Source organism: Seriola dumerili, unplaced genomic scaffold, assembly GCF_002260705.1.
Source record: "Seriola dumerili isolate Sdu_G_001 unplaced genomic scaffold, Sdu_1.0 BDQW01000002.1, whole genome shotgun sequence".
Taxonomy (NCBI): Eukaryota; Metazoa; Chordata; class Actinopteri; order Carangiformes; family Carangidae; genus Seriola; species Seriola dumerili.
Window position 1 is genome coordinate 6,730,826 of NW_019174257.1, and position 15,527 is coordinate 6,746,352.

Here is a 15,527-nt window from a genome sequence, read left to right on the forward strand (position 1 = left end):
ACAGTGACTGATCAGCATTAACATCATTAGAAACTGGTTAGAGGGGTAACACACTGGGCCAGAACCACCAGAACCACACACACACACACACACACACACACACAAACACACACACACACACATACACACAGCCAATGTGTGATTACAGCCCCAGCAGTGGAGATCTAGATTTGGCTCCAGCATCGACCTGAAAATCGAACAACCTTACATCACACTGGTGCGCAACTGGACAGGCTGGTTTAGGACACACGCACACACGCACACACACGCACACACACGCCCACTCACGCACACACACACACACACACACACACACACACACACACACACAGTCTTGCTTTATCCAGCAACAGGCCATGCTGAGTGTTCCTCTAATCATGTTCATATGGAACTAATTGGCGCCTTTCGGTATACAGTGATTGAGTCCGGTGGTGAGGCAAGAGTGTGCCACTTCCTCCTCTAATTAGGCAAGGGCAACCCAGTAGCAGCCAATCACATCGCTGATCAGCGGGACACGACAAGACAACGGGAGAAGAGTGTTTTCTTTGAGTCTTTGTCTGCCTTTTTTTCTTTTTTTTTTATCATCTCAAATGATCATTAAATATAGTAAGGAGTTAAGGAGTTAGATCACCACTGAATAGAACTGGATGAAAACATACAAATAATTAAGGTAAAATGTATTTTGTATGTACACCTTTACTAAGGGCGCACGAACACAATACACTGGAATGATATCGGCCCTGATGCTGACCTTGCTAAGCAGACTGGCTATCAGCGGTGATGTGACCATGATCCATATTAAACAGTTTCTTTCTCAAAGTCATAAAATTTGGTGTTTCTGCTTAACTCACTAAGTCTCTGTGTGTGATCGCCAACACAGACTTTAGTGCCACAGAAATCTCTGTCCACAAGTTATTTTACAGAGAAATGATCCCTTACTGCTGCATTTGTAGATTCATCCATTGGTGATTGCCAATTGTTGTACACCGATTATTGTGAAATAAAAAGAGATGGAAAAAAAATTAAAAACAAAAATGATCCCAATGAGTTTCATGCAGCGAGCTCCACTAAAACATCTGTACATTTGGAAAAAAGAGCTGGTATTGGATCAATACTCTGTATCAGCAGATACGCTGAGCTAATGACATGTATGTTTTACACATACTACTTATTTATGCATACATATATTTTTTAAGCATAAATAACCTGACATGAGTTTTATAAGTGGACATTCTTAGATAATATCAGGTGTCCGGCGTGTTCATAATGAGGATACTTGCAGACACTGGCAATAGAATTTGTTTCTCAAGTCTCGTCCTAAACATAGAGCAAGAACATTTCAACATGACAGCGAGTCAGAGTTTTTTTTTCTGTGTATTTTTTTTTTTTAATCATTCATGTCTCTGCATAAACTGTAACAGTATCATTTAAGCAAACACACAAAGACACTCCATCTTGTCATCTTACTGTAATCTCTAAAACAAATTCAAGCTGTTGAATTGAAAGACTTTTCCAGGATTTCCCTACCTGGCATCCCGCTGTGTAGGCGGAGCCCTGAAGTCTATGTAGGTGATCGAGTTCACCTGTCAGACACTGTGCGGGAGCAGGCTGCATGTGGATGCCTTGTTTCTTCATTCGTTTGGATTACGTAAAAGTCCATCAACCACGCTATTGTCTAATCCTGCAAGGAAACACTGGAACAGAGCTTCTTTGTTGAGTGTTCATCTGTCCCTGAGTTGATGATCATTCCTGGAGTCACAGAGATGTCAGGATAACACTCAGTCCACTATTCTAGCAGTAATATTCAGCACAAGTACACACACAGTCACACAAACACAGTCACACTTGTCTGCTGACGTCAGTCGTGGTTTCATGGCTGTCACTGCAATGCCGATCGACCAGCTCGCAGGCCTGCAATTATTCCCGGCCCAACATTCTGCTCACTGCTGTTCTGTTTTTCCACCAAATAAGAGACTAGAACGTAAAGGATGCTATGAAACACGCTAAAAAGATACGAGCTGGAAACCAGCTGGCTGAGCCTGCGGACGCAGTGGGATTTCTGTTGAGACGTGTTTGTTGTAGGAACAGAGCAAAGTGACTCCAGAGACTCGGAGCAGAGGCGTCCTGTGGTTCAGTGGGTTGAGGCGTTAACTGTGAACTGGCAACGATTTGGGAGCAAGTCCAGTGAACAGCCACTGTCACGTCAATATTTTCTGTCGGTCCTCAGCTGGGGTCAAAAATTCTTTGTTACAAAAGTCCAGATTCCTGTAAAAATGTATCTGTTGTGAATCATTTAATGATGCTGACTTGCCAGATTAAAACAGCTGGATTTGTCTGTTACATACAATCTGTTGTACAGACATCGTGATTACAAGGCATTGAGAGTGGGTGGTGACAGGAGGAGAAAAGCTGGACTGATTGAAGACATTACACGCAACAGCTGTGGGGAACACTACATGTGCGAAAAGACAAAGATCCTGGACAAGAGACTGAATGAGCAACCACCACCTGAACCAAACCCAACAGATACACGTCACTGAGGTATGGGATGCACAAAGCCTGAGCTGGGGTCTGTGGAGGGAGAGATCCATCAGCACCGTCAGTACAGGTGAGTGAAGCCTAAACAGCTGCAGGGGCACAGGGAGATATTCCCCCGCTGACTCATACAGTATTCACGGTGAGCATGACTTTCGTGCCCTGTCACAGCTAACGTGACTCTTCATTTACATTATGTGGCAACATGCTGGCAGCTTGCAGTGGCCTTTAACCTCATGCAGAGCGAGCTGTGCGTCATGTCGCAGTGTGTTGACATGGGCTGAGGCCCAGAGGGCTGGCAAACCTGCTGTGACACCACCAAAGGTCAGATCTGATTTCTGAGCTGTAGGGAGGGACGGGCTGTATGCAGACAGAGTTAAACCGATATGCGGCACAGATGTTGGACTGCCATCCCTCATCTGATGTATGATATGATGGAGGTTTCAGATGGTTTAAAAGCCGTAATGTCTCCCAGAGTGTCACTTGTTTATAGCTGTTGTGTTGTGGAAAGTTCTTCTGTTTTAATGAGGTGCACACAAAGAAAGAGCAGTTTAAAAGCTAGGCTAACTGGCTGCAGTTGTTAGTAACATTTATTTCAACACTACCATGTTTGCATCACAGTTAAAGCCTTTCGGTGAAGAAATATTCATTGGCTTTTATTATGAAGCAGCTGCTGAAAATAAACAGATTGCACTTGGACGCAGTTTACATTACAAGCTACATTCACCCATTCACACACACACATTCATACGACGCTTTTTCTACCACCACACGCAGCGATGATACATCCGGGGCAATATCGGGTTTAGTATCTTGCCCAAGGAGAGTTACATACTCGCACTGGTGGATGACCTGCTCTACCACCCGACCACAGCCGCCCCAAATAGCTCTGCTTAGGTTAGTTAAGTTTTCACTTGGTGTGAAAGTTGGCCCAGTTGGAGAATTTTGCTGCAGATATGTAAGTGGATCAGTTTTACACACCTTGGGCTCAGTTTGCAAAGCTGCTCTCAAGCCTTTTCTTCCCCTGTACAGTAGATGTAGCTTCAAGTTAAGCCAGAGAAGAACTGTGCTTCAAATTCTGCTTCAGATACTTTTCCATTTGTCCTCGAAACACAATAAACCTCTAGGGGAAACACGGAATTACTGAAATCCTCGTCGAGACACCAACAGTAAAAGTGGGACAAGATTGAGAGAGAAGATACATCCGAGGCACTGAATACAAAAATGTTAAATGTGAATATATTATATCATCAACAGCTTCAATAAAAAGAAATCAGAAAACCAACCCATCAACCTTAAAAATACAAATTGGCTTACTTCCTCAAACTACATGACTAACTACCCTTTGCCAAAACACAGTGGGAAACGGCAATTTAAAAATCAAACTGTGGTTTGCATGGCAGGAAAAAAGGGCAGCGATTCAAACAATCAGAAGATTTTTACTAAAACACAAACTAAGTCTCAGTGAAGTGTGTGTGTGTGTGTGTGTGTGTGTGTGTGTGTGTGTGTGTGTGTGTGTGTGTGTGTTTTTTTGTGGAAATACAATGAACTGCGACATGTGAAGTGCAGCGAAGAGCAAAAGGCTGCACATACACGAGACATTTCACCACAACTGCCACCGACACGCCAGGAGCAAAACGCCTCTGACCTCAGCAACTAAATCCTGTCTGTCATCACTTTCAAGAAATATCACATCGCACCTCTAATTTATTAGATTATATTAATCTACACATGACACTTCAAACACACTGAAAGGTCATTTTCAGTCATTTTCTGATGGAGCTGTTGTGTTGCTTTGATGTTTCAGCGCAGGGTAATGTTAGTCACTGCTCCATGAATATAAGCAGAAACATTGTCATTGTTATTATTATTGCAAGACTGATGAGCTGTGACCCGCCGTTCTCACAGTGTGAGCCAGTGTCTAGTTGACATCAGTGATGTCTGCTGGGAGGTGAAACATGATGAGTAAGTCAGAGTCTGACATCAGGCCTCATCATCACCACTGAGGAAGCAGATCTGCTCATGACAAGAGCTGGACAGGCCAAGTATGTCAGGAGGCAGGAGAGGCTGACATGGATGAAATCCTCTTTCGCTGCACATATCATTTTAAATTAAATGAAACTGATGACCAAAGAGGAAGCACAGTTTTGCTGAAACCGGTAAAATAAAGAGGCAACCTGAGAAATCAGGATCTTTTGTGACATTGACGGGAAAAAACTAAAAAAAAAAACGCATAAAAATCTAAAATTGTCACAAAACAGCTCATCTCATCTCCCAGTACGTCCCAGTTAGAGTTGAAACAATTAGTCAGTTAACTGATTAGTTAACAGCCAGTGAATTAATTAACAACAATCTTGATAATCAAATAATTGTTGTAAGTCAATCATCAATTCCTCTGGTTCCATCTGGAGGCTGAAGCTAACGATTATTTTTAATATAGTTTCATTTGTTGATTATATTTTCAATTAATTGATTAATCGGTTGATTTTTCTTTTAAATCAAAAATTAATTAAGAAAAATGTCCCAGGTGACGTCTTGAAATGTCTTGTTTTGTCCAAACCTAAACCCAAAGATATTCAGTTTGCAATGATATAAAACAGAGTAAATCAGTGATCAGTGATTCCTCACATTATAAAAGATGAAATGAAATGAAATATTAATATTTGCTTGACAAATTAGGATTAATTGATTATCAAAATAGCTGTTAATTCTTTTTTTGTCGAATGACTAATGATTAATCGACTGACTGTTGCAGCTCCAGTTCCATCTCGTCAATGATGAGGATTTGCTCCTTTTCTAAGTTTTATATCATCAAAAACGAAATACTGGAACAAAACAAGACGTGAAGACGTCACCTTGGGCTCAGGAAAACTGTGATGTCACTAATGTGACAGTCTCTAACCTGAAAATTGTCCTCAATGATCTAATACACTCATAGATATCAAAGTGAGAGCTTCCACAGTATAAACAGTACTGCAACTACTCTGATAGGTGAGAAATGTATATTGTCTCATTATCTTTTTATTACCCAACCCTAATGACAGGACATAATACGAGGAGACACTTACAGGGTATGGTCACCCCTGCCTCATCACAAACCTGAACGCAGAAGTTAAATATCTACACAGATGCACACGAATGCTTCTTTGCCAAAACTAACTGTAAAACCTCTAACCTCATGAGGTAAATCGATGACGATGGGAGCGGTATGTTTCCATCTAGGAATTAATGGAAACTACACAGGGTGCAGGGTTACAGGGATCTGGACAATTATAGTGCGCTCTCTACTTTTCTCCGCTGCTTTCTGGCTGTGTTATTCCACACATGTGGTTGATCCATCAGCCCTATAAATACGTCTGGACTCGGCGTTCATTAGCAATCTCCCTTTGAAGGCTTTTTATTGGTGGGTTGACATTATAAAGACACTTTGATCCCCCTCCCCACCCAACAAAGCAAATGTCGTCATGACTTTCTGAAATGCCGCCTGCAAAATTAGTCATTCTCAGCCCTATGTGACTCTTAAGGCAGCAGCCACTCTCAGGTATACTCATCTGCTGATGCGTGTGTGTGCGAGTTGTGTGTAGTTATATGTGAGGGTGGGTGAATTATATTAGTTCCAGTCCGTCATCATATGCTTTGAAAATGGAAATAAAATATATATGCAGGCTACCAATTTTTTGGAATATTTTGAACTGAATGTTTTTAAAGATAAAACAGGAATAAAATTACAATTATTACCCTTGTTCATTATTCATTTAGTTTGTTTTTAAAAAGAGTAGCTATTTTCAGCATCTACAACTTCAATTTCACTCCAAGATGAGACAACTTACCCCCCCCCCACCCCGGCACTCACTTGGCACTGAGGGTCATCCATAACACAACCACCTCAAGCAATCCGACAAACCACAAGAAGATACAAATGTGAGTTGAATTTGCATTGTTTATACCATCAGATAAGAAACAAGTGAAACGAGTTCATGCTGTTTTGTATGTGCATTCTCAGTAGTAGTACTGATACTGATACTGATTCAGATCTTCCTCTAAAACCACACCAGTTTGTCTGACTCACCATTAAACTAATAAAACAGCACTTAAAAACCCAAACTGAGTCATTAATTCAGTCTGAACTCAGCTCCACTGTCTGACGGCATCATTTCTTCTGAAGGAACTTGGCAGATAGACGACGCTGACTGCGGACGTTATGTTGACATCCTGGATTAAACTGATTTAGTTCTGAGAAGTAAAGAGCAGAGATTTTGTTCAATCTGTTCCTTGAGAGATGCAGACTCTGACTCTTGACCTTCTAACACCTGGTTCTGTGCCTCATTTTGCCAAGAAAAGGAAAACTGACCTCACTACTGTAAATCGCTCTAGATGAAATCACTCAGATTTAGTGGTGTAAATTATATCTGCCCGCTCATAACATTATGTGATGAAATATTACAACCATATGGTACAAATACCAAACAAGCCCCAGTAAACCCACTACTGAGTAGCACAGGCAAATGGTGACCGCACAGATACTGTGAGATTAAATGAAAATATCATTAAATACCATTATGTACTGTACTGTGAGTTCAGTGTGAACGATAGGAATATCAGGAAGAGATAGATACAAGGCCACGATAAATGTTACACACCAAGCAACACTGAAGCTCTTTGAATCTCATCAGGAATATTACAGAAATATTTAAGGGGTAAAAAAAACAAAAAAACAACAAAATTTACACTTTTTCCTCCAAATGCACCTGGAAGGAGGATCACTACAAGAAAGTTACAGTGCTGTACTTTTCTTTTGAATATTAATGATTCAATGGTTGAGTTAGCAAAGATTCAGTGCAGGCATGGAGCAGCCCTGACACAATACGAACCCCTGCAGTAACAAAGTAAAAAATACTGTAATCACAAACATGACATATAATGATCAGTGGAAAACATGGTGATAATGAAGGCAGTCCTGAGTGCTACAGACATTGTAGAGGAGGTAGAAACAATACACATAATAAGAACTAAGTGAGTGCAATAATGTATGTAAAATCCGATTTGATAATGTAATGATGTCTAATGTCCGAATAAGAAGTTAATGCCGATGTGCCCCCTGTTCTAAATCTATATATATATATATATATGTATGTTTAATATTATTATAAATTTCACATCTGCATTGTTTGTTTCTGAGGTAGGCCTATTGGATTGCATTAATGTTGTTGTGATTATGCTTCTTATAGAAATATTACCACAGGAGGTAAAGGATGATTATAAATACACTAAAATTCACCACTGAATGCCACACGCTTTAAGTAGCTTTAAGTAAAGCTGTTTTGATTTTAAGTTGTTTCTACATTTCTATTCATTTCTACTCATTACATATCATGAGTGTTTGTCACAGGAAGAAAATGTGAAACTTTTCTTTTAAACAAAAAGAATAGACAGCGGTGTGTTTAGAGTTGTGCAACAACAACATCTGGACTGAAACCACATCTGGCCTACCGCCTGCGTTTCTGCACGATGTCGATGGGCCGGTTCACGGCGCACGGGGACCCGCAGATATTCCCGTTCCGCGCTTTGAAGTAGCGATCCTGGACCAAAGGGGCCGGATACACACAGTTAGTCGGTAAACTCATTGTTTGTGGCTGGTTTTCTCTCCCTTCGGCTTTGTTCATCACTAATCTTCCTCTTCCTCCTCCTCCTCCGGGCGCCCCTCTGCTCCTCGGCTCTCGTGCGCTCTCTCCTCTCGCTTCACGCCGCACCAGACTTCCATTGACGCGCGGACAGACGGAGGAGAGCCCTCCTCGGTGTGTTCCAGCGGCATGCCTCCAGTCCGAGACGAGGGGAGACTGAAGAAGCGAAGGGGAGGAGGTCACAGCACTTGGGGTTTCAGAGTCATTTCCTCAGCGACGCGCTGCTGTTTCATGCGGTTTGGAGACCTGGATGTGAACAGAGCGCGAAGCGGTTCTTTTCAAATCCACATTGAGGAGTTCAGGACTGAACTCTCCCCTTCTCCGGAGATACACTCCTCCCTCCCTCCCTCCGTCTCTCTATGGCTCTCTCTGACTGTCTCCTCCTTCCAGCACATGGACTCCCGAGGCTTTAAAAAAGACATGAACTACATCCGTGTGTGTGTGTGTGTGTGTGTGTGTGTGTGTGTGTGTGTGTGTGTGTGTGTGAGAGAGTGAGGGTTGTGGGTGGGTGAGGGGGGCTCTGTGGTTATAGTAGATGCATGTGGTGTGCGTGCGACTTTGTATCATGTGTATGTGTGAATGTAGGTGTGTGTGGTCATGTACAGAATGTGGTATGTGCAGTGTGTAAGAGAGACTCCTGTTTAACTACATGCTCAGCAAACATAAACACACACACACACACACACACACACACACACACACACACACACACACACACACACACACAAATACATTTCTTGCCAAAATAAAAAAAAACTGTACAATGTTTTTTTTTTTTTTTCAAAATTCAAACCATCACAATCAAATCCTTGTCCACAGTTTTTCTTACTATAAAAATGTTTCCCTCAATTTTCTTTTAATTTTTATCTGACTTCACAGATGTTAAATCTGATATTATAAATATAACTAGACTATATTACATTTATATTATAACTATACTTTCTATTATTTTCATTTAAATCCAAATAACTTTTTTTTTTAGAACTGTCGAATGTACAGAACTTTTTTCACCAGTAACATCAGGTGTATTTTTATAATTCCCAGTAACTGCAGCGTTGGAGCACCAGTTAGTCTCAACATGGACCCGATGAGCTCACCAACTGACCGGCTCACTGCTGTCGACATCACAGACAAATATTTGTCTTCTGAGACACAGGACAGACGGCCGAGTCGGACGTGTTGGCAGGCACGTGGAGGTGGAGGTGGAGGTGCGGGGGGGCTTTACAACGTCAGACGTTTTAAAAACTGAGTTGGCAGAAGTGGAGGCGTGGTGAGAACGTGAAGGCAGAGTCAGATGTTTCAGCCTGATCTTCAGCTTCTAGAGTTGACCAGGTTCATTTGAAAGCTGCTGCCTGAACTGTCTCCACTCAAGCTCCAGCTCTGTCCTGATATACCCTAATAAGAGGGGTGTGTTGTTATTTAAATTTTGTTTTCATTTCATTCCAACACAAGGTTCTGGTTAAATATCAACTAATTTTGACCTTTAACATATAGACTTGCCTCAGTGTGACTTAAAGTGTATACTGAAACTGTAATCTACTATTGGCTGATTTTTATACCAGCTGGAAGACATCAGTTAGTACCAGCTGTGGGCTCTTATTATTTCATTTCCACACTGAATGAGGATGAGTGCCCTGACGTGGCACTACATTATGGCTCAGTTGTTCTAAAATATGAAAAAAAATTCAAGGCCATAGGGAAAAGATTCCTCTGCATTTGTGGAGACAAAAGAAGCTCACTTACCAACTTAAATGAAATCAGGCTTCTGTTACATCCCACAGTTTATTAAGCGATTATCCTAAACTACTCTGTATTCTGTGTGACTGTATTCATTCACATTGACAGCAGTGCAGTATCACTGACACATAAACAAGACCCTGACACACATGAACATCTTCACGTGGGTGAAGCGACTTGTTACAGACCCAAAGGCGTCAGTCCACACTGTTTTGGCCTCATACTTGGAGCAATCCTGGGTTCAAGCAAGTGGACGCTCGCCACACACCGAGATTTTGTTGATTAAAGTCATAAACAGAAAAACTTACAAAGAACCGCTCTGGTGTATTCCAACACCCACAGAGAATGCACTTCACTTTTTTTTCCCTCCCGCAGAAGGTCAGGTTCAGTTAGTCAGAGCCGTCCAGTTTCCAGCAGCTAAGCATAAGGATTTCCCGAGAAGCTGAGCAGCATGAGGCCGCTGCTTTCACCTGCTGCCACCTGTCTGGCAACGCACTGAACACTTCCACCTGTCCCGTTAATTAATAGGTGCCCATCCATTGTGTCCTTCTGGCTGTGTTTCCCTGTTCTCTATTGAGTGACCCTTCCCCAGTGATTCAAAAAGGTTCATGACTCGGTTCCTGTGTGGGATGACTTTGCCTCTGGAGACCTTTCACTATGATAAGTGTTTATTTTCCTGGGTCCAATTTATATACAAATGATAGTTGATTAAAGTTTAAAATCATGGTAATAATTACTAAAATTGTACTTAAACCCCTGAATACCATTACTCACTCCACCTTCCTACTCCCACCTTTTCCACCAATCTTTCTTTGTGACCATTTTCTAATACCGAGACATAAATGTTTGGTTTATCACCCTGTGATTGCTGGTATCATATTTAGATATTTTAAGTTTTGTCCTTGTGGTTAAACTATGGTAAACCCCCGACCCTTCGCACCAATGCTCTCCTCCCTCCTTGTGCAACATGCTTGTGAAACATGTTGGACCTCGAAACAGACGGCGGGATGGAGGTTTGCTGAGAATGAGGTGTTTGTGAGGCCGCTGTGTAACCAGATCCACCAGCAGAATGACTTCTACGGCCCAGCTGGCTGCCGGCTCCTATGACAACATTACCTCTGCTAATGAGAATAAGCTGCCGGGGAGGAGTGTCATGTAAGTGTTTGTGTGTGTCTGTACCAAGTTTATTCTGACATAAAATATCAGATATCGGTCAGAAAAAGGTACATTCACTACTTTTCAACTACTTTTCAGTCTCGTCTTGTTTTCTCTTCGCTTTAGAGAAACATCCAAGACGCTTTCAGCTTCTCACTGAGTATAAACAGTCCAATGAGGCCACAGGGCTTCAGGCTCTGGGCTTCAAAAAGCAAAACAAAAATCTTCTTGAAAACAGGAAGCTCATAGTGTAGTCAGGCAAGGTTATGTGTTCTTACTTTATTTCTCCTGGCTAACCAAACTGATCTGCAAAATAACATCAGTAAAACTTGACACAAAGTCCTTTGCAGCATCAAAAAGACATGTTTAACCTCACTGGAAGTTTCCTGGTATTTTTATCCTGTTTTTATGTACAAATGCTTTTTGTCTGTGAAATTGTGCCACATAAATCAAATCATAAAGTGAGAGGAAACAACATTTCAGTACAGTCTAAAACAGTAATCTTGTAGTAAGTCATTCTTCATTTAAAAACACTAACATATCCCAGGGTTTCCCTACCACTGATCACCCATGGTAGTTGTGACTGCTTAAAGAGTTATATATATATACATACAGTATATCTCTGTGTTGTTCTCACTGCACTGGATTTGCAACAACAGAACAGGTGGTCTTGCCCCACCTTGTGGAGAAACTTGTGAGGTGACACACTGAGCTCAGAGCACAGAGCAGTGACTTCCAGCCACGCAGCGTTTTTGTTTCAGTTGGCTGTTACAGGGTTACACGTCTTTAACCAGACACGAGAGGCTCGGTGTGAGGAGAAACAGTTGCACTGAATCTGACTTTTACGTTTCTGATTTGGACTTCCACAGACAGCGCTCACGCTGACACGCATCTTAAGGTTCCTTCTGTGCCAGCATGTGGCGGCTGTAAGAGGATCCTGGTGTCAGTCAGCCATGGTTCATATACACACATTTATTTCCTTCTGCGGGACTGAAGTCACGCTGCTTCTTTTGTGCCTCCCACAAAACACACAACCTGGAGTCACAGTTAACCAGTATGTGTTATTTCAGAGGGCAGTGTCTGTTCATTTTTCTCCTGTTTTGAGCCATTATTTGTTGACCAAGCGTACTTCAGCGTATCCAACAACACCCAGATTCACTTCCACTTTAATGTGAGGAATGTGTGCTGGAGGTGAGCTGACCGCCCAGCAGAGGTCGCTCTACACCTCGACACTATCTTTAGGAGAGACACAAAGTACAAACTCGAGGCAAGGTGACAGGGCAGAAACTGTAAGAATTATAAAGAGTAAGTATCATGACAACTACTATTTTTATGTGTATTTTCAACACTGAAACAATGGTGAAGGAGAGATCCGAAGTTTCAGTTGTTATAAATGAAACCTCTGGCCAGCGAACTTCTTTTCCAGCATAAATATCTCCTACATCACATCTCAACTAGAAGGACGAAAATCGACTCAAGCCTGAACCTCTCTCAACTGTTTTTCCAACACAACGTCTAGTTTGGCAACACGACCTCAAAGTACCTACAGCAGTTCTCTGGTGGAACAATCAATATGTATTTTGGGACGGGTGGCTGTTACAGGGTGCACTTGCATGTGTGTGCGTGTGCGTGTGTGTGTGTGTGTGTGTGCGTGTGTGTGCGTGCGTGCGTGTGTGTGTGTACATGAGAAACAAGAAACACATGTCACATTCACGTGTTACGTGTGTTATATGTGTTATGTGCAGCCAGCCTGGCGGAGCTGAGGAACTATTCCAGGCTCGGGGGTTTTATTTTGAGGGTCTGTTGTGTTATTGTTGCCCCCCCCCACACACACACACACACACACAGACACACACCCCCCATTCCTTATCTCTCTCACTGTGCTTGGACTCAGCTGTGGCTGCACTGGGTCATAAACATGTCTCTTACTGGGAATGCACTGGATGATAAGCTGGGAGCGGTGCCGTACTGACAGGCTGCTTCAGTTAGGATGACCTGACCGTCGTCACCTTTAATGTGTAAATGATCAGGCTGTTGTACATGTTGACTCATTTTTTCTTGGGAAGCCACTCTGACAATCTACCAAATCATAACAGTAGCATTTACAAATTTCCCCAATATCTCTCACCCTTGACTAAATCAAAAAATCAAAAAATCCAACATCAGCAGATCCACATTTCAAGATAAGATTGTTAACATTTCACACACAACAACATCCTTTCAGTGCAACGTGGCAATCCAAAGCCGCTTCCTTCCAGACAAACATGAAGGTTTATACAGTGGTCAGGTGCCTGCTGCTGCTCGTCACCTAGAGGCCGTTCAGACAAGATTTCAGGAGACAGTGACACAACAGTGTCTGCTCGCACTGTGAAGCAAACTCTTCCATCAAGAACAATGACAGTTCTTTATCATCCGTGGTAACAGTTACATGCTAATTCAGAAGGCTACATCGTTAAGAAACGTTCTGACATTACAACAGCATCATTTCATCATCCTCTCTTCTTAACTTAAACCTCGAACTACTCCCAGACACAGCACAGTCAAATGTATGATAGTGTTTGACATAAAAATAAAAAGTCTCCTCTTCATCCTGGAGTGATTAAAAGCAAATCAAAAAACAGGAAGTGGGATTTAAGATAGATTTTTTTCTGAACATAGTGAAGGTAGTGGCTGCTAGCATGAAAATGTACAGATACTTTTGAACTACTGTACTCGGCTCACACGTGTATTAAAATATAGAAATAAGTGAAGAATGAACATAATCACAGTTTAGAGCCTGAGAAAATAATGAAAATGCTTCAAGATAAATCCACTATCTCTCCAAAAGGATTATTGGTTTAGAGATACACTTCTCATCAGAAATGCTCCATGTTAAGTTATTTTTGTGTTTTTCAAAAGGTCAAACATCATGTTTCTACAATGTATGTGTGCACTATGTAGTAAAGTCCACTTCTGTACTCACAACGGTTTTATAAGGGAATAATTGGATCAACAATTGTTTAACTGTTCTTTGTGGTCATCAAGGTGGCGCATGTGTTTGCGGTCGCACTGGGATGTGGTATACGAGGCTGAGTCACAACCACTGACCCAGCAGCAGAATGAAGAGCTGGGTGGCGCCCACTGATCCCAGCCCAGTTTAATGCTCACTGGTACGAGGACAGGAACAGGCATGAACACAGAGGCGGGAGCACATGCAAAACACAACACACCGAAATGTATAAAATCATGGACACAATGGGAACATGTATAGAAAACATGCACACGTATGTGCTCATGACTCAGTACACATGCACGGACACACAGACGGGAGTGTATTTGTTATCAGTCCATCCCTCATTGTGACATCAGTAACAACAGGTGGGCCTCACACACACACAAATTGAGGCCTATATGCATGTATATAAATGTAAACTATAGACATGTCCAGATGGTCTAACGCTCAGAGTTTCAGAGCTCTGTGTTCAGTCAGCAACATTTGTCTCAGGGTCATCGCGCTGAGAAATGTCTCTGGGAGACTTTCAGTAAAAACAGGAAGTCCATTGAATACTTGCCACAAACGAAACTTGCTTCCTTTCAGAGGTTATTGGGTAAAATGCCAGCAAAGAGTTCCGCTCAAGTAACGCCTAATAACACACTGGCCAACACACACCTCAACACATGAAGCCTCTCTACAGTTTGAAATTGCTGAGGAACACACTCCTGTTCATTCACACACTGATAAAACCAGCTTATCTCAACATGCACTGTCTACTTCGGCAAGAATGAATATATGCTATTGCTACATATCAAAACAAAATGACAGTGCTTATCAGTTTCCGACTTGTAAGTAGCATTCACATCAACTCGTCAGCTAAAGTTTTGTCATTCAAGGCAAATGAACCCAGATTTAAAGGATGTGATTCTACATCATTGACGTAAAGCAGTGTAAATCCTTCCCCTCTCTGCCATCCATCTCATATGATATGAACATGGCATGGGTGAGTCCCTAAACTTCCAACAATGCTGTGCAGATAGACAGCATGATAACAACAGTGATAGTCAGACCAAGAGAGCAAAGGTTTCTGGCTGAGTAGAAACAAGAGACTCGTAACCTTTATTGCAAACCAGACATTGGATTATGTGCCTCAGTGGATTTCTTTGCGGATGCCGCTGCAGCTTTAGACAAATTTCTTGATTTCTGAATTCAAACTTCATTCTTTACTACAGTAAGTACATTCTTTTCAGAGATCTACAGTCTGCGCACATGGTGCAGCTGAGATATTATCTATTGATGTGATAGCAGGAAGTAGGGGTGGGACAAAAATATATTTGAAATATAGTCAATTACTTCCTCTTGCAATATGTCATTGATACACTGGCGCCATATATCAATGTAAAACATGCAGGTGCTCTAAATGGATTCCCTGGTAATTTGACTCA

At 41.9% G+C, this 15,527-nt stretch overlaps 1 protein-coding gene across 3 annotated transcripts in view; it reads right to left on the bottom strand.

Annotated features, from left to right (window-relative positions):
- The window catches only part of pde4c (phosphodiesterase 4C), a 48,501-nt gene that overhangs the window by 31,656 nt on the left and 1,318 nt on the right, over positions 1-15,527 (bottom strand). For 2 of the 3 annotated variants that reach the window (XM_022748641.1, XM_022748780.1), the window contains exon 1: positions 8,026-8,277. The exons of the other annotated variant lie outside the window; for it this stretch is intronic. In XM_022748641.1, coding sequence (XP_022604362.1) covers positions 8,026-8,198 — 173 coding nt within the window. In that variant the 5' untranslated portion in view covers positions 8,199-8,277. Of the gene's footprint in view, positions 1-8,025; positions 8,278-15,527 lie in introns of those variants that run through there. 3 annotated transcript variants of the gene reach the window in all.